At 37.6% G+C, this 20,696-nt stretch overlaps 1 protein-coding gene across 6 annotated transcripts in view; it reads right to left on the bottom strand.

The window, feature by feature from the left end:
* ADK (adenosine kinase) overlaps window positions 1–20,696 on the bottom strand; it is a 523,666-nt gene that overhangs the window by 452,026 nt on the left and 50,944 nt on the right. For all 6 annotated transcript variants that reach the window (XM_023625334.2, XM_070227663.1, XM_070227653.1 and 3 more), the window contains one exon: window positions 4,930–5,004. In XM_023625334.2, the coding sequence (XP_023481102.1) occupies window positions 4,930–5,004 (75 nt within the window). The remainder of the gene's footprint in view (window positions 1–4,929; window positions 5,005–20,696) is intronic.

The raw sequence follows: 20,696 nt of genomic DNA, 5'->3' as shown, positions 1-20,696 counted from the left end.
CAAACAAAAGGGATCTAACTTCAAACCCATGAAATTCATGTTCAATTATTTTCTTTTGTTCATAAAGCTTTCTTGGGGTGTAAGTGGCATACAATACACTGTATATATTTAAATATACAATTTGGTAAGTTTTGATACATGTTTATACTCATGAAATTATCACACAATCAAGACAATGAACACACTCCTACAAGTTCCATTCTGTCCCTTTGTAATCTCTCCTTTCCACCCTCCACCACACTCTGGCTCATGCACATGAAACCAAGGATCTGCTTTCTGTCACTATAGATTAAAGTTTCTGTTGTCTCATATAAATGGAATCATACAGTATATTTTCTTTCTTGTCTAGCTTCTTTCAATGAACATAATTATTCTGAGTTTCATCCAATTAACACTTTATTCATTTTTTCTATTTCTGACTAGTATTCCACTGCATGGGTGAACTGTCTAATGATTCACCTGTTGATAGACAGGTAACTTCCAGGTTTTAACTATTAAAAACAAAGTTTCCATGAACATTTGTGAACAAGCCTTTGTATGGACACATGCTTTTACTTCTTTTGGGTAAATACCTAAGAAGGGAATGGTTGGATAAAACAGTACCTGTATGTTTAACTTTTTAAGACTGCCAAACGCAGTGCAGCATTTTACATTCCTATGAACAGAAAGTTTCAGCTTTCTTCCACATCCTGACCAAAATCTGCTTATGCTAAGTTTTAAAATCTTAGCCATTCTAACAAATGTACAGCTGTATTTCACTGTGGCTTTAATTTACATTTCCCTAATAACTGAAGTAGTTGAGTATCTTTTCATGTGCTTATTTGCCATCCGTGTGGCTTTGGTGGATGTTCCAATCTCTCACCCATTTTTTTATTGGGTTATTTCTTTTCTAACTGAATTTTGAGAGTTCTTTATATATTCTGATCAGTAGTCCTTTATCAGACATAAGCTGTGCAAAGATTTTCTCCCAGTCTGTGATTTGTCCTTTCAGTCTCATAACAGACTCTTTACAATAGCAGAAATTTTTTATTTTGATGAAGTCCAATTTATCACAGTTTTTCCTTTATAGAACATGCTTCTGGTGTTATACATAAGAAATCTTGGTTTAAATCAGAGTCACGAAGATTTCCTCCTATGTTATCACCTGGAAGTTTCATAGTTTTAGCCTGGCCATTTAGTTCTATCAGTTAATTTTGTATATGGTACAAAATATGGATCCAAATTCATTTTTTAGCACATGGATATCCAATTGTTCCAGCATTGTCTGTTGAGAAGACAATCCTTTCTCCACTGAATTGCCTTGCACCTTTGTCAAAAATCAGTTGTCCGTTTACATCTGGGCCTACTTCTGGACCTTCTATTCCATGACAACAATATCTTTATGCCAATATCACTGTTTTGATTACTGTAGCTTTATAATAATTCCTTTATAATAATCAGGCAGCAGCTTTCTTATAGATTCCATTACACATTCTACACAGGTAATCATGCTTTTGAAAATAAAAACAGTTAATTTCTTCCTTTGCAATCTGGATGTCTTTTTATTTCTTCTTGCTTGCTGCCATGACTAGAATCCTCCAGAACCACTGCATACATTTTGAAGTGGTGAGAGCTGACATCCTTGAATTATTCCTGATCTTAGGGGAAAGCATTCAGTCTTTCACATTAAGAATTATGTTATCAGTAGGCTTTTCCGTAGCCTAACCTTTAGGAGGTTAAGGAAGTTCCGTTCTATTCCTAGATTGCTATAAGAAATTTTATGAGGAGTAGATATTGGGTTTTGGCAAATGGTTTTTCTGTGTCTATTGAGATGATTATATGATTTTTCTCTTTTAGTTTGTTACTTTGTTAATATACTGAATTACTCTAATTACATTCCAAATGTTAAACTTACTCTATATTCCTAGTATGCTATTTAATTCTGCAGTAAGTGATATATACAGCGATACTTGTGTAAATGCAGGTAAGTGATTTTCAACTTTCACTATCACTTTGTATTCAAAGTTGGTAAGATAATTATAGATAACAGAACGAAAACATATCAATCTCAATATAACAATAAAAAATATAAACAGAAGTTAGAAAGTAAAAAGAAGGAAAAATAGGGCACTGGTAACTTCATCCTACATCATGAGAAGTAAAGGGATTCTACTCAAAGTTGACAGAACAAGACATTTTAAGAAATTTATGTATATTATATTATTTAAAAGTACAAGGTAACCAAAAGCACTAAAATTATTAACATAATTGCATGAAGGAGAGTTTTTGATTAGCAAAGCCTATTTTAAAAATTTTAATCTCAATTTCTTAGGATAAGATACATCCTCCAGTTTATCCTAGGCCCCCCAACCCATTTCCTATTAGATTAAATTCTTGCCTGATTCTTTGACATTCGAGTTTATTCATACAAAGAGTTACGGACATAATATCCAGAACATTAACAAACAGAATTTGTTAAAAATGCTTGTCCCTCTAAAACTAGCAGTATTTCTGTATAGTAGCAATGAAAAATCCAAAAATGAAATTAAGAAAACCATTCCATTTACAATAGCATCAAAAATAACGAAATACTTCGAATTAAATTTAACCACAGAAATGCAAGACTTGTACGCTGAAAACTACTAAACATTGCTGAAACAATTTAAAGAAGACCTAAATAAATGGAAACACATCCCTTGTTCATGAATTGGAAGTCTGAATATTGTTAAAATCGCAAAATTTCTAAAACTTATCTACAGATTTAAAGCAATCTCATTCAAAATTCCAACTGTCTTTTTTGCAGGAAGGGACAAACTGATCCTAAAATTCATATGGAATGCAAGGGACTCCAAATAGCCAAAACAATCTTGAAAGACAACAAAGATGGAGGGCTCACATGTCCTGACTTCAAAACTTACTACAAAGCTACAGTAATCAACACAGTATGGTACTGGCATAAGGATAGACATACAGATCAATGAAATAGAATTGAGAATCCAGAAATTAACCCATACATCTATGGTTGATTGATTTTCATCAAGAGTGCCAAAACCATTCAATGGGGAAAAGAATCTCTTCAACAAATGGTGCTGGGACAACTAGATTTCTAGATGCAAAATGAAGCAAACCCTTAACACATATCTTACACAAAAACTAACTACCCAAAATAGACCAAAGACCTAAATTTAAGAGCTAAAACTATAAAACTCTGAGAAGAAAACATAGGCATAAATCTTCATGACCTTGGATTTAGCAACAGATTCTCAGATATGACAGCAAAACCACAAGCAACAAAAGAAATAAACTGGACTTCATCGAAATTAAAAACATCATGTGCATCAAAGGACACTATCAAGAAAGTGAAAATAACCCACAGAATGGGAGAAAACGTTTGCAAATCAAATATCTGATAAGGGTCTACTATCCAGAACATATAAAGAACTCTTACAAGTCAACAACAAAAAGACAACTAAATTAAAAACTGGGTGAAGAACTTCAAAAGACATTTTTACAAAGATATACAATGGCCAAAGAGCACATGAAAAAATGCTCAACACCATTAGTCATTAGATAAATGTAAATCAAAACCACAATGAGATACTACTTCACACCCACTAAGATGGCTATAATTTGAAAAAGGGAAAAGAACAAGTTTTGGCAAAAATATGGAGAAAATGAAACCCTCATACACTACTTCTAGGACTACAAAGTGGCTACCCAAAAACTTAAACACAGAATTACCATACGACCCAGTAATTCCACTCCAGTGTATACACCCAAGAGAAAGGAAAATATATATCCAGACAAAAACTTGCACAGAAATGTTCACAGCAGCTTTGTTCACAATAGCCTAAAAAGGAAACAACCAAATTGTCCATCAACTAATGAATGGATAAACAAAATGTGGTATATCAATACAATGGAATATTATTCTCCCATAAAAAGGAATGAAGTACTGAAACATGCTATTATAACATGGATATACCTGGAAAAACATTATGCTAAGTGAAATAAGCCAGACACAAAGGTCACGTACTATATGCTTTAATTTATATGAAATAAAATGTGCAGAATAGGCAAATCCATAAAAACAGAAAGCAGACTGACAGTTCTCAGCAGACTGGGCATTGGGTGGGGGTGGGGAAATGGCAGGCAGGGATACTCAAATGACTTGGGTATGGGTTCCTTTTTGGAGTGATGAAAATGTCCTGGTAATAAATAGTGGTGATGGTTGTACAACACTGCAAATATATTGGCAGTCAATGAATTGTACACTTTAAAGCGGTTAAAATTACAAATTTTATTTCAAGTGAATTTTACCTCAATAATTTAAAAAATACTTCCCCTGGGCACAGAACTTGGGGTGTTCAAGGGAAAGAGAACCTTGTTTCCTCATTATTAATCTTTTTTCACTAATTTTTTTTCATTAATTTTTCCTCTGTACCAAATAGTCTCAGTCAGTGAGATAAATAAACACAAACTGATTTCTCAGCTAAGTTAACAAAATCAAATATTACTATTAAGGGAAAAATACCAGAGGTTTGTGGCCTTTGAATTATGTCCTGCATATTCTTCTTGTCCTCTCTAATCCTCTTTCTTCTCCCATATATATTATGATACCATTACATATGCAGTTCACTGACAGTAATATAAAAATTAGGGAATTAAATGATTAGGTAAATCATACATATTTCTTTCTTGCAAAGAACAAAAAATAAATTTCAAGTGAAAACAGCACAAGGAAGAAACAAATATACCCAAATTTTCTCAGGGAAAATTGTGGTCAGTTACTCAATAAATAATGATAGTGCACTTGCTATTAACAGGTTTAGATTTCCTGAATTTTCCTTCAATTGAAGGTGTTAGACAGTAAATTCACTTGTAAAGTTTTCATCAGTTTTGCTTTAGATATAAGTTCCACATAGTAAATATGAAGACTTTAATACTTACTTATCAAGGAAATCCTTATCCACTACAGCAGAGATATCAAGAAGAGGATTTCCCATTCCAAAGAGAATATTTTCCCTAAAAAACATAAACAAAATACAAGTTAGAAATACTTCTGAAAACAAGTTGATGTGTAAAATGTACAAATACATAAATAAATATCTTCACCTTGAAAATAAATCTGACATGCTACTTTATTAAACCTTTTGATTCGCCTATTACATGTAAGATAACATTTTAGAGGTAGCCCAGAGACATTTAGGAAGGATAATGACTTTTAAATTGGATGAAATAAAATACAACAAAAGAAGTAGCAAGATCATGGGACTTTTTCCTTCATGTTCAACAGCTAATGACTGATGCTAATGAATTACAATGTTCTTTTTTAAAAAGCAAAAAAGGTCTATCACAACAAAATTCTATACTTAAACATGACAGATAATTAGCTGTAATGAGTAAGATACCCATTTACTGAAACTTATTAGGGAGAATGAGGAAGTCCTAGAGGAGTCCAGGCAAGAGCCCTATCCTTGAAAAACTGATAACTGTGGTAGGGCCTTCACAACAGGTATCATAGACAATGCATTTCTCAATTACATTTAACAGACTGATGAAGTCTGTTTTCCAAAATTGTTTACCATATGCTCAAAACTGAGGAAAGAACAGAACTCCACCACAAGTGATGCCTTAACAGGAGCCCAACTGACAGCATGAAATGACCAGTGGCCATGGGTGGGTCAGCATCAATGGGAGGAATTCTTATAGTTTATTCAATAAAATTTGCCTCTGTGTAATTTCCCATTGGTCTCCAGTTTAGTGAAGATCTCTGACAGTTGCCCCCAAATGAGTTACCATGCTCACCATTTGGAGACTATCAGTAATATCAATAGGACCAGTACCCCACTGTTTAAGAAAACAAGCTATAGAGGAGAGTGATATCAGCATCACAGCGGTGGGAACTGTTCCCTTTGTCGCTCCCCTCTAAGTTCCAACTAAATGGACCTTCATTAATCAGCAGAGGATTCCCTGCACAGCACAACAGGATGTCTGACTGATCCATGCAGCCCTGCAACTGAAGGTGGGTAGAGTGGATTCTCAGGAGGCAGTGGACCTAGGTGAGCATACCCCTCTCCCACCCTGGTAGCAGCAATCTAGATCTTTCCTCACACAGTAGCCAGCATGACCATAACAGGAGGCAGGGGCAGGCTAGCCTGTGCGAATACTTTCTGAGTTGCAGCTCAGCCTGCAGGAGTGCACACCATGTCACAGTGGCCCTGCCCATGGGAATGCTCCCCACTGAGTGGCTGGGCCTGCGAAGGAGCACCCACCAAGAGCAGCAGTTCAGGAGAGCCACCTGAGAGAACAGAGCTGCCCTGCATACAAAAGGAGTGCCCCTCCCCTCTCACCTAACGCACCACCTCAGCCAGTAACCTGCCAAGTACAGTGGTCCCACAGCAGAATGACCCACCAGCAGAGCACAGAGGCCCTGAATGCACATCCGTGGGTGAATGCACAAGCAGATACAGCCAGCGCACAAACACAGAGCAGCCCTACCAGCACAACCTACAGTAGATGCAGTGGGATCAGAAAACACAGCTACTGCCCACCCGCAGTGGTGGCAGGTGGAATCTGCGAACTGATACTATCAAAAATACACCAGTAAATGATCACTTCAGCAAGAACTACGATGAACTACATTAACAGTTCAGAGCACAAGGAAAATGACAACTCTCCAGAAATGAATCATGAACTAAGAGAAATTTACACTCTAAATGACAGTGAATTCAAAATAATTATCATGAAGAAACTCAATGACTTACAAGAAAACTCAGACAGAAAGTTCAGTCATCTCAGGAATAAAATTAATAACTAGAAGGAATAATTTATAAAAGAGATTGAAACTATTAAAAACAAACAAACAAACATGGGCAAGCCTGGTGGCACAGCAGTTAAGTTCACGCATTCTGCTTCCGCGGCCAGGGGTTCACCAGTTCAGATCCCAGGTGCGGACACGGCACCCCTCATCCAGCCACGCTGCGGTAGGCATCCCACATAGGAAGTAGAGGAAGATGGGCATAGATGTTAGCTCAGGGCCAGTCTTCCTCAGCAAAAAGAGGAAGATTGAAGGTAGATGTTAGCTCAGGGCTAATCTTCCTCAAAATAAATAAATATGTAAATATGTAAATTGCATGCTATGTGAATTATATCTCAATAAATTTAAAAAAGTAACAGAAATTATGGATATTAAGAACACAATTAATGGGATAAAAAATAATCTCAACTCCATAAAAAATAGAGCTGATGCAATGGAGGACAGAATTAGTAATTTAGAGGACAGAAACATAGAAATGCTTCAGGTGGAGGAGGAACGAGAACTAAGACTTAAAAAAAAATGAGGAAATTCTTTGAGAAATATCCCAATCAATTAGGAAATGAAACATAAGGATTATAGGTATTCCAGAGGAAGAAGAAAAGGAGTAAGGAGCAGAGAGCTTGTTCAAAGAAATAATAGCTGAGAACGTCCCAAATCTGGGGAAAGCACTAGACTTACAAGTACATGAAGCCAAAAGAACTCATAATTACATCAATGAAAAAAGGCCTTCTACAAGACATACAACAGTAAAATTGGTAAAGTCAACGACAAAAAAAATATATATATTAAGGGCAGCAAGGCAGAAGAAAATAACCTACAAAGGAACCCCTATCAAGCTTGCAACAGATTTCTCAGCAGAAACCTTGCAGGCTAGAAGAGACTGGAACGATATATTCAAAATACTGAAAGACAAAAACTTTCAGCCAAGAGAACTTTATCCAGCAAAACTATCCTTCAGATAGAGAAATAAAAACTTTCCCAGATAAACTAAAGCTGAGGGACTTCATTGCCACTAGGCCTACCTTACAAGAAACACTGAAGGGAGCCCTCCTATCTTAAACTAAAAAGCAAAGGTTTACAAAGCCTTGAGCAAGGAGAAAAATACACAAATGGAATCAGAAAATTGCAGCTCTATGCCAGAATAGGTTAGTAAACACTTAACTATAACATTAAAGACAAAGGGAAGGAAAGTATCAAAAATAACTATGAACACTTCAATTCAGTCACAAATTCACAACACAGAAAAGAACAAGTTGAGACAATAAAAACTCAGAAGGGGAAGAGGGAAGGGATGGAACCAGCTTAGGCTAATGGAGATAAGAGGCTATCAGAAAATGCACTATCTTATCTGAGATCTCTTACACAAACCTCATGGTAACTACTAAACAAAAAAAATCAGAGCAGAGCCATGAATCATAAATAAAGAGAAAACCATCACAGAAAACCAGCCAACTGAAAAGGCAGTGAGAAATACAAGGGAAAAGAAACAAGGGAAACATAGAACAATTGAAAAACAAGAGAGAAAATGGAAGCATTAAGCCCCCATATATCAATAATCACTCTAAATGTAAATGGATTGAATTCTCCAATCAAAAGACACAGAGTGGTTGGATGGATTGAAAAACAAGATGCAGAGGCCGACCCCATGGCTGAGTGGTTAAGTTCGCACACCCCACTTTGGCAGCCCGGGGTTTTGCCAGTTGGGATACTGGGCATGGACATGGCACCCCTCATCAGGCCATGCTGAGGCAGCATCCCACATAGCACAGCTAGAGGCACTCACAACTAGAATATACAACTACGTACCATGGGACTTTGGGAAGAAGAAGAAGAAAATAAAAAGGTTGCCAACATATGTCAGCTCAAGGCCAATCTTTAAAAGAAAAGAAAAACAAGACCCAACATTGTTAGGTCCAGGAAACACATTGCTGCCTCCAAGAAACACATGTTAGCTCTAAGACACACCCAGGCTCAGAATGAAGGGATGGAAGACAATACTCCAAGAGAACAGCAAGCAAAAGCAAGCAGGTGTTGCCCTATCAGACAAAGAAGACTTCAAGATAAAAAAGACAGTGAGAGACAAAGAGGGGCACTATATAATGATAAAAGAGACATTCCACCAACACCACTTATGAATGTATATGGACCTAACACAGGAGCACCAAAGTACGTAAAGCAACTATTAACAGATCTAAAGGGAGAAATTAACAACAACACAATAATAGTAGGGGACCTCAACACCCCAACACCCCACTTACATCAATGGATAGATCATCCAGACAGAATGTCAACAAGGAAATAGTGGACTTAAATGAAAACGTAGACCAAGTGGACTTAATAGATATATAGAGAACACTTCATCTGAAAACAGCAGAAGACACATTCCTCTCAAGTGCACATGGAACATTCTCCAAAACAGACCATTGGAAAACAAGGCAAGCCTCAATCAATTTAAGAAGACTGAAACACATCAAGCATCTTTTCCAACCATAATGCTATGAAACTAGAAATCAACTACAAGAAAAAAGACAGGGAAGTCACAAATATGTGGAGACTAGCCAACATGCTACTGAAAAAGCATTGGATCAATGAAGAAATCAAAAGATATTTGGAGACAAATGAAAATGAAAATACAACAAATTAACTCTTATGCAATGCAAGAAAAGTGGTCCTAAGAGGGAAATTCATAGGAATACAGGCCCACCTCAACAAATAAGAAAAATCTCAAATAAGTAATCTTAAACTGTACCAAACACAACCAGAAAAAAGAAGAACAAACAAGCAAAAAGTCAGCAGAAGGAGAGAAATAATAAAAATTACAGGAGATATAAATGAAATAAAACCAAAAAAAAGTAGAAAGGATCAATGAACCTAAGAGCTGGTTCTTTGAGAAGATAAACAAAGTGGACAAACCCTTCGCCAGACTTACTAAGAAAAAAAGAAAAGCCTCAAATAAATAAAAGAGAAATGAAAGACGAGAAACTAGAACGGATACCAGAAAAATACAATTAAAATACTATGAAAAACCATATGCCAACAAACTGGATAACCTAGAAGAAATGGATAAATTCTTAGACTCATACAACCTCTCAAAACTGAATCAAGAAGAAACAGAGAGGGGTCGGACCACGGCCGAGTGGTTAAGTTCACACTCTCCACTTTGGTGGCCCAGGGTTTGGCCAGTTCAGATCCTGGGTGCAGACACAGCACCACTCATTAGGCCATGCTGAGGTGGCGTCCCACATGCCACCATCAGAAGGACCCACAACAAAATATACAACTATGTACTGGGGGGATTTGGGGAGAAAAAACAGGAAAAAAAAAAGATTAGCAACAGTTGTTAGGTGCCAATCTTTAAAAAATATATATATAAGAAACAGAGAATCTGAATAGCCTAATCACAGGTAATGACATTGAAAGAGTAATCAAAAACCTCCCAAAAAACAAAAGTCCAGGACCAAATGGCTTCTCTGAAGAATTCTCCCAAACATTCAAAGAAGATTTAATACCTATCCTTCTCAACGTAGTCCAAAGAACTAAACATGGACGCTTCCTAACTCATTCTATGAGGTCAACATCACCCTGATACCAAAACCAGACAAGTACAACACAAAGAAGGAAAAGTAGAAGCCAATACGACTGATGAACACAGATGTAAAAATCCTCAACAAAATATTGATAAACGGACTACAGCAATACATTAAAAGGATCATACACTATGATCAAGAGGGATTCATACCAGGTACACAGGGATGGTTCAGCATCTGCAAACGAATCAATGTGATACACCACATTAACAAAATGAGGAATAAAAATGACATGATCATCTCAATAGATGCAAACAAAGCATTTAAGAAGATCCAATATAAATTTATGATAAAAACTCTCAATAAAATGGGTCAGAAGAAACTACCTCAACATAATAAAGGACATATATGACAAACCCACAGCCAACATCATACTTAATGGTAGCAAACTGAAAACCATCCCTCTGAGAACAGGAACAAGACAAGGGTGCCCACTGTCACCACTCCTATTCAACATAGTACTGGAGGTTTTGGCCAGAGCAATTAGGTTGGAAAAGTAATAAAAGGAACCCAAATTGGAAAGTAAGTAGTAAAATTCTCCCGGTTTGCTGACTACATGACTCTCTATACGTAGAAAACCCTAAAGAATGCTTCAGGAAAACTAAAAGTTACAATCAACAACTACAGCAAAGTTGCAGGGTACAAACTCAACTTACAAAAATCAGCTGTATTTCTATATGCTCATAATGGACTAGTAGAAAGAGAAGTCAAGAATATAATTCCATTTACAACTGCAAAAAAAAGAATAAAATATCTAGTAATAAATTTAACTAAGGAGGTGAAAGACCTACACAATGAAAACTACAAGACACTGTTGAAAGAAACTGAAGAAGATATAAAGAAATGGAGGGGCCGGCCCCATGGCTGAGTGGTTAAGTTTGCACGCTCTGCTTCGGCGGCCCAGGGTTTCCCCAGTTCGGATCCTGGGCACGGAGATGGCACTGCTTGTCAGGCCACGTTGAGGTGGCGTCCCACATGCCACAACTAGAAGGACCCACAACTAAAAACATACAACTATCTACTGGGGGGATTTGGGGAGAAAAAGTAAAAAAAAAAAAAAAAAAAAAAAAGAAATGGCAAGATAGTAAATGTTCATGGATTGGAAGAATAAACATAGTTAAAATGTCTATATTACCTAAAGCAATCTACAGATTCAATGCAATCCCAATCAGAATCCCAAGGACATTCTGCACGGAAATAAAGCAAAGAATCCTAAAATTTATACGAAGGACAAAAGACCCCAAATAGTTAAAGCAATCCTGAGAAAACAGAACAAAGCTGGAGGCATCACAATCCCTGACTTCAAAATATACCATAAAGCTATAATAATCAAAACAGCATGGTACTGACACAAAAACAGACACACAGACCAACAGAACATAAGGAAAGTCCAAAAATAAAACCACACATCTATGGACAGCTAATCTTCCACAAAAGGGCCAAGAATATACAATCAAGAAAGGAAAGTCTCTTCAATAAATGGTGTGGGAACACTGGACAGCCACATGCAAAAGAATGAAAGTAGACCACTATCTTACATGATATACAAAAATTAACTCAAAATGGATTAAAGACTTGAATGTAAGCCCTGAAACTATAAACCTCCTAGAAGAAAATATAGGCAATACACTCTTTCACATCAGTCTTAGCAGCATCTTTTTGAATGCGTGTCTACTCAGGCATGGGAAACAAAAGAAAAAAATAAACAAATGAGACTACATCAGACTAATAAGCTTGTACAAGGCAAAGAAAACCTTGCAAAAAATGAAGACAAGCCGCCAAATGGGAGAAAATATTTGCAAATCATATATCCACATGGGGTTAATTTCCAAACTATATAAAGAACTCATATAGTTCAACAACAAGACAAATAACCCAATCAAAAATTAGGCAGAGGATATGAATAGACATTTTTCCAAAGAAGACAGACAGATAGCCAACAGATACATGAAAAGATGCTCAGCATCACTAATTATTAGGGAAATGCAAGTCAAAACTACAATGTGCTATCACCTAACATCTGTCAGAATGCCTATAATGAACAAGACAAGAAATAATAAGTGTTGGAGAAGATGTAGAGAAAAGGGAACCCTCATATACTGTTGATGGGAATGCAAACTAGTGCAGTTACTATGGAAAATAGTATTGAGATTTCTCAAAGAATTAAAAATAGAAACACCACACAATCCAGCTATCCCACTACTGGGTATTTATCCAAAGAACATGAAATCAAAAATACAAAGAGATCTATGCACCCTTATATTCACTGCAGCATTACTCATAATAGCCAAGACGTGGATGCAACCCAAGTGTCCATCAACTGATGAATGGATAAAGAAGATGTGGTATGTATATATATACATACACACAGGCACACACACACAAACACACAAAGGAATGCTACTTAGCCATTAAAAGAGACAAAATTGTCCCATTTGCAACAATGTGGATGGACCTTGACAGTATTACATTAAGTGAAATAAGCCAGACAGAGAAAGACAAACACTGTATGATTTCACTCATATGTGGAAAATAAACAAACACATGGATAAAGAGAACAGATTAGTGGTTACCAGAAGGGAAGGGAGTGAGAGGGTAGGTGAAAGGGGTAAAGGGGCACATACATATGGTGATGGATAAAAACTAGACTATTGGTGGTGAACATGATGTAGTCTACAGAGAAACTGATATAACAAGGTACACCTGAAACTGTACAATGTTATAAATCAATATGACCTCGATAAAAGAAATTAATTTAAAAAAAGAAAACTAAAAAAAAAGGAGAGAGAAGGAGGTATAGACTACAATTATAGTCTACTATGATTTAGAACACTAAATCACAGTCTCTTATTAAAACTACAGACTGGGCAACTACGGCTGAATACACAATAAAGAGACATTTGTCCCTTTTTCTACTTAAAGAAAGCTGGATGGAGGAGGGTTAAAAGATAATACATTTATTTATTCACACTGAAGTTGCATTTGTGATCAAAATAAATGTCTAATATAAAAAGAAAATAAGTGTTTACAAGATGAAGGATCAACAGGCAGATACAGTGAAACTTGACCATCATTTCATCAGGAACTTCTCTGCCTGATTTGCGTATTGTTATTCAAACAATAAAAACTCCTAGAACTTGTTAAAGAAAAAAGAAGAAAAAAGCTTGGGAGAAGCGTTAACTGGGCTGCTTGGCTGTTTCTTTTTAGTCACTCTTTTTAAGTGTTCAATGTGTACAGTCTGGTAACCACCACCGGAATCAAAATATGGAACATTTCCATCACCACAAAGAAGTATCCTCCTGCCCCCCTGTTAACCTCTTCACCCCCAAATGGTCTCCTATTAGTTTGAAGGACTACAATTGGGACACTTCTTTTTAAGAAGTCAATCCTTTGAACATCTCCTGTATTCCCAAAATAGTTTATTACACTCCATTTGAAAATCTAGTAAAGACAGTATTACTATTAATGCACCCTCTCTGAGCCTATGGTTTCTATAGTCAAAGAAGTACTGAGAAGATGAGCACAATGAGTCACAGTAACCATATTTAAACTCATATTCCTAAATGTGTCTCTCCAGCAAAACTTTTTTTCTGACTGTAACTGGACAAGAATACACTTACACAACGAACAAGAATCTGCTGGGAATGAATTGCTCAAGTTTAAGACTGGAAATAATTTTTTATGTTTTATTGAGAATGATGATTAGAAAAAATTTAAGTGGTAAATTATTCCTTTATTATTATTATTAATAAAATAAGTAAATGATAATAACAACATTTGCCTTGTTATTGCCAAATAATATTACAATTCAGTTAAGGTCATTTGAAGCCATTCTCTTAACAAACAAGAATTGTGTACTTGTTATCTGTTCCTTGCCATCCTCTTTCTTTCACCACAAATTACCTTGCTCAAGAGATCTGGGTCGTTGATCCATCCCAGTTCATGGAGAGTAGGGGTCTGAGCAACTTAACCTGGGGCAGAGCAATGCCTAAGCCAATCAGCATAATGCAGTTCTCGAGCCTTTGTGATCACTTCAGAGATGGGCATGTAACGTAAGCCAATCAAATCAGAATGAACCCAAGATTTTTTCTAAGAATGCTCAGATACAGAACATCTTCCTTCCTAATAGATACAAGTGCAGAAGGTACTGGCAGCCCTAAGTATCTCAAGGTGCCCAGGTGGCTGCCTTGCAATCAATCTGACATCACAGAAAACAGAATGGAAAAAATGTAAAGAAACCAGGTTACTGTTGAAGTTACTGGAACACTGAACTAAGCTTTACCTGAAATCTATACCCTCTTTGGACTTTTCAATTACATTTAGGTTAATAATTTTGTTTATTCCAATTTGAGGCTGGTTTTCTATTACTAACATATAAATTATCATATTTCATTTTGCAAATCTGCATTAGTTTTGTAATGTTTTTTCTTTTTTTTAGTGAGGAAGATTGGCCCTGAGCTAACGTCTGTTGCCAATCTTCCTCTTTTTTTTTTTTTCTCCCCAAACCTCCAGTACATAGTTGTATATCCCAGTTGTAGGTGATTCTAGTTCCTCTACATGGGACGTCACCACAGCATGGCTTGATGAGCAGTGCATAGGTCCATGCCCAGGATCCAAACTGGCAAACCCTAGACCACTGAAACAGTGTGTGTGAACTTAACCACTTGGCCACAGAGCTGTCCCTGTAATGCATTTTTAATATAAAGCTGTAATATAGACAAGGTTGTTAGTATTTGCATTATGAATCCACGTTCTATTAATTTAAGTTTCTCTGAGGCTAAAGTCTTTTACTTATTCTCAGGCAGATTCCCTTTTTTTTTTTTTTTTTTTTTAGAAAGATTAGCCCTGAGCTAACATCCATGCCCATCTTCCTCTACTTTATATGTGAGATGCCTACCACAGCATGGCTTGACAAGTGGTGCATAGGTCTGCACCAAGGATCTGAAACGGTAGAACCCCAGGCCACAGAGAAGCAGAACCTGCAGCACCACCAGGCTGGCCCCTCAAGGCAGATTTCTTGGTTTCCTTTTTCTTTCCTTTGTGGTAAGGATTATATGAATTTTGGTTTTACTGTCATAGAAACGTGGAGTCTAAAAAACATATTCAACCATCATTTGACATTTTCTTTGTATATCAACAATAAATGGTAATATTATAGTTTAGTTTCATACACTAAGTTCCTACTTGTTTACATATATAGGCTGCTTTGTGTCTTAAGTCTGTGGGGGATCAGAATTAGCCATCCCAAAATGTGTCTCTTTGGCTTGATTTTTTTTTCTTTTTTGAGGAAGATTAGCCCTGAGCTAACTACTGCCAATCCTTCTCTTTTTGCTGAGGAAGACTGGCCCTGAGCTAACCCATGTCCACCTTCCTCTACTTTATACATGAGATGCCTACCACAGCATGGCTTGACAAGTGGTGCACAGATCCACACCCAGGATCTGAACCGGCAAACCCCGGGCCGCCGAGAAGCAGAACGTGCAAACTTCACTGCTGCGCAACAGGGCCAGCCCCTGGCTTGATTATTTTTAAGAAAAAAAGACTCTGAAAGAAACTCTGACCTTCTCCCTAACTGCCTAAAAGAATTTAAGATAGAAGGCCTGTCACCAGCACTGGCCATCACCATAGATAACTCTGGGTATGACTGGCTGGGAGGATCCTTGCTAAGCAGATCCCAGGTTATCTGTAGATGGCCCAGCAAACATTTGTTAATCAAACATTTGCTTTCCCATCTCCATGTAAATTTCCTTCCTTTCCTTTGAAGACCCAAACTACTACCACCAACATCCTTCTTTGTCTTTAGCTGAAGACGGTATTGAAGGTGGTGGCTAGAGCCATTTTGGCGAGTTACTCAGTTTTCCTGGGTTTCTCCCACGTATAAATGTTATTAAACTTTGTTTGATTTTCCCCTGTTATTCTGTCTCATGTAAATTTAATTCTTAGACCAGTCAGAAGGACCTAGAGAGTAGAGGAATAGTTCTTCCTCCCCTACACTGTGATATTGTTATTTATATGAAATGTATATTTGATCTTCATCCCATCTGGGAACAGAGCTCCTAAAACCCTTGGAATTTCCTAAGTGAGGAGACGAATAAGGGTATCTTTTGTTAGGTTAATGAGGTGAGTTTTGGAAAGCCCCCAGATAACCTAAGGATGAGGACTGGTTGCAAGGGGAACCAACGAGGTAATCAGAGGATAGGAACTTTCAGTCCCATCCCCCAACTCCAAGGAGGGGAGAAGGGCTGGAGACCAAGTTCAATCACCAGTGGCCAATGATTTAATCAATCATGCCCATGTAATGAAGCCTCCATAAAAATCCAAACGGACAGGGTTCAGAGAGCTTCCAGGTTGGTGAACACATGGGAATTTGGGGGGAGTGGCTCACCCACAAAAGATGAAAGCACCCATCCCCTCCCACGTATCCTGCTCTATCTATCCTTGTCTTCCATCTGGCTATTCTTGAGTTCTATCCTTTTATAAGGTTGAAATAAATTTCTAGGCCCAAGATGGAGCCACTCCTGCCCAGAGTGCTCCATCAATAAACCAAAGTTTCATGTTCCTGTGTATGGTCCACTTGCCCAGAAATGCAGTACATCCAGTCTGCTACTCTTCAAATGCCCAGCCAACTCTATACCTATTTCCTTGTTCCTTAGTCATTCTAAATAAGATCAGATATGCAAGCCCAGCCAGTCATGCTCTGTTTCTGCTTTGCCCCCTTCTAACACTCCAGAAAACTCACTCTTGACCAAAATCCCCTGGGAAGAGTGCTCCACTGCTTGTGAGGCACTGTATTCCCTCAATCCATGCATTGTTTTCCCTTAAATACAGGACATCAAAATTGTTACTAAATTGGAGAAGGGGCGGAGGAAAATGGCTGGGTGAGCTGACCTGGGACTCTCTCCCCTCAAAATACAACAAAGGATTGGAAAAACTGAACTTCAGAGAATAAATCTAATGCCAACACGTTAGAGACCTACAATACCAAAAAGGCAGAGAACAGAGACCTTGCTGCTGGCCTCGGAGGAGCTGGAACGGGGTAGGAGAGAATGTCGCTCCCTCCCCTAGAGTCTGCGTGCGATCCCTGCTGTGCGGTCGAGAAGGAGCAGGGGAGGGGCCGTACGACCGGGGAATCATCCAGGACTCCCGTCACTGGTACAGTGGAAACCCGCTGACAGGGGAAAGCTTCATTGTGCGGGTACCCCATAAACCTGGGGCCTCGGGAGACCAGAGAACAGAACTGACAGGAATCCAGACTGGTGCATGAGAAAAGCAGCCCCTCCCACACGGAAAAGCACACTGGGCACAGCCATCTTGCCCGAAGGCGAAGAGATCAGAACACGCGGCTCCCGACCCCCATCTAGTGGCGACAGGCTGTAACTGCAACTGAATTCTACCACCATGCGAAAAAACTGCTCCTCTACCATCCAGAAATTTATAAAAGCCCCAGACCAGAAGGAAAACAATAAAAACATAGAATTAAGTCCTGAGGACTTGAAATTAGGTAAACTAAGTGAAAATGAGTTCAGAGCAGCTATAATCAAAAAACTCAATGAGGTAGAGAGAAAGATAGAGAAATAAGCCAATGAGTTCTGGAGTTACTTCACAAAAGAGATTGAAATTATAAAGAAGAATCAAACAGAATTACTAGAGATGAAAAACACAATGGACCAGATAAAACAGAATACGGATTCCGTGAATGCCCGTGTAGACATCATAGAAGAGAAAATTAACATAATTGAAGATAGACAGGCTGAATGGCTCCAGACAGAGGAAGAGAACTAAGAATTTTAAAAAATGAGGAAAATCTCCGAGAGACGGTGGATTCAATGAGGAGTAAGAACTTAAGGATCATAGGAATTCCCGAGAACATGGAAAAGGAAAATGGAGCAGAAAGTGTGCTTAACGAAATTATAGAAGAAAACTTCCCAAATCTAGGGATTGACGGAGAAATGTGTGTAGAGGAAGATTTCAGATCTCCTAGATTTGCCAATGTAAAAAGACCTACTGCAAGGCACATAGTAGTACAAATGGCAAGAAGGAAAGACAAAGAAAGAATACTCAGGAAAGCAAGAAAGAAGAGAATAACCTACAAAGGAGCTCCTATCAGACTTTCAGCAGATTTCTCTACAGAAACCTTACAAGCTAGGAGAGTATGGAGTCACATATTCAAAGCTTTAAAAGATAAAAATCTTCAGCCAAGAATACTCTATCCAGCAAGAATTTCCTTCAGATATGAGGGAGAAATTAAATCTTTTGCAGACAAACAAAAGTTAAGGGAATTTGTAACTAAAAGCCCTCCAATACAAGAAATCCTCAAGAAGGCTCTCATACCTGAAAAAAGAAAAAAGGGAGAAAGGGGTCACAAACTACAGACTAGGGAGACCGATGGATAGAACCAGAACAGGATAGCAAATATTCAACTATAGCATTAGGGTAAAGGTAAGGAAACTACCAAAGCAAGGACGATCTTATCACTCTAACTACAAATTCACAACACGAGTTGGAATAAGAAATGAAAATAATTATTTAGGAGGGGAAGAGCAAAGGGTCTAAATCAGTATAGGCCAAGTAAGTAAGAGACCACCAGAGAATAGACTATATTATACACGAGATTCTAAATACAAACTTCAGGGTAGCCACTAAACTATAAAACAGAACAGAGCCACAAAACATACATAAGGAAAACTCTAAGAAACCCAGCATAAGAAATTGCAGTATTAAATGGGTAGGCTAAAGCACACAGGAAAAGAAATGCAGGAAAACATGATAATGAGTGACAGATTGACAGCATTAAGTCCACATGCATCAATAATCACTCTCAATGTAAACGGATGGAACTCTCCAATAAAAAGACACAGAGTGGCAAAATGGATTAAAGAACAAGGTCCAACAATTTGTTGCCTCCAGGAAACACACCTCAGCCCCAAGGACAAACACAGGCTCAGAATGAAGGGGTGGAGGACAATACTTCAAGCTAATAGGAAGCAAAAAAAGGCAGGTGTTGCAATTCTTATATCAGACAAAGTGGATTTCAAAATAAGACAGGTACAGAGAGACAGAGAGGGACAATATATAATGATCAAAGGGACACTTCATCAAGAACAAATAACGCTTATAAATATCTATGCACCCAACACAGGAGCACCAAGATTCATAAAGCAACTATTAACAGACCTAAAGGAAGATGTTAAAAACAACACAATAATAGTAGGGGACCTCAACACCCCACTCACATCAATGGACAGATCATCCAGACAGAAAATCAACAAGGAAATAGTGGAGTTAAATGAAAAACTAAAACAATTGGACTTAACAGACATATATAGATCACTTCACCCTAAAACAGCTGAATACACATTCTTCTCAAGTGCACATGGAACATTCTCAAGTATAGACCACATGTTGGGAAACAAGGCAAGCCTCTACAAATTTAAAAAAAATTGAAATAATAACAAGCATCTTCTTTGATCATCATGCTATAAGGCTAGAAATTAATTACAAGAAAAAAGCTGAGAAAGGCACAAAGATGTGGAGACTAAACAACACACTACTGAACAAGCAATGGATCACTGAAGAAATTAAAGAAGAAATCAAAAAATACCTGGAAACAAATGAAAATGACAAAAATATCTAAAACTAATAGTAACAAATGTTGGAGAGGTTGTGGAGCAAAAGGAACCATCATACACTGCTGGTGGGAATGCAAACTGGTGCAGCCACTATGGAAAACAGTATGGAGATTTCTCAAAAAATTAAAAATAGAACTACCATACAATCCAGCCATCCCATACTGGGTATCTATCCAAAGAGCTTGCAGTCAGCAATCCCAAAAGTCCTATGTACCCCAATGTTCATTGCAGCATTATTTACAATAGCCAAGACGTGGAAGCAACCTAAGTGCCCATCAACAGATGAATGGATAAAGAAGATGTGGTATATATATACAATGGAATACTACTCAGCTGCAAAACAGAACAAAATCATTCCATTTGCAATAACATGGACGGACCTTGAGGGAATTATGTTAAGTGAAATAAGCCAGCTAGAGAAGGATAATCTGTGTATGACTCCACTCATATGAGGAATTTAAAAATGTGGACTAAGAGAACAGTTTAGTGGATACCAGGGGAAAGGTGGGGTGGGGGGTGGGCACAAAGGGTGAAGTGGTGCACCTACAACACGAATGACAAACATTAATGTACAACTGAAATTTCACAAGATTGTAACCTATCATTAACTCAATTTAAAAAAAAGTTACTAAATTGTTTTAGTTTTGTCCTTTGACAATAATAATCTAGTAAGTAAAATAG

This window comes from Equus caballus, chromosome 1 (assembly GCF_041296265.1).
Source record: "Equus caballus isolate H_3958 breed thoroughbred chromosome 1, TB-T2T, whole genome shotgun sequence".
NCBI classification, from domain to species: domain Eukaryota; kingdom Metazoa; phylum Chordata; class Mammalia; order Perissodactyla; family Equidae; genus Equus; species Equus caballus.
This window is presented reverse-complemented; position numbering and strand designations above follow the sequence as displayed.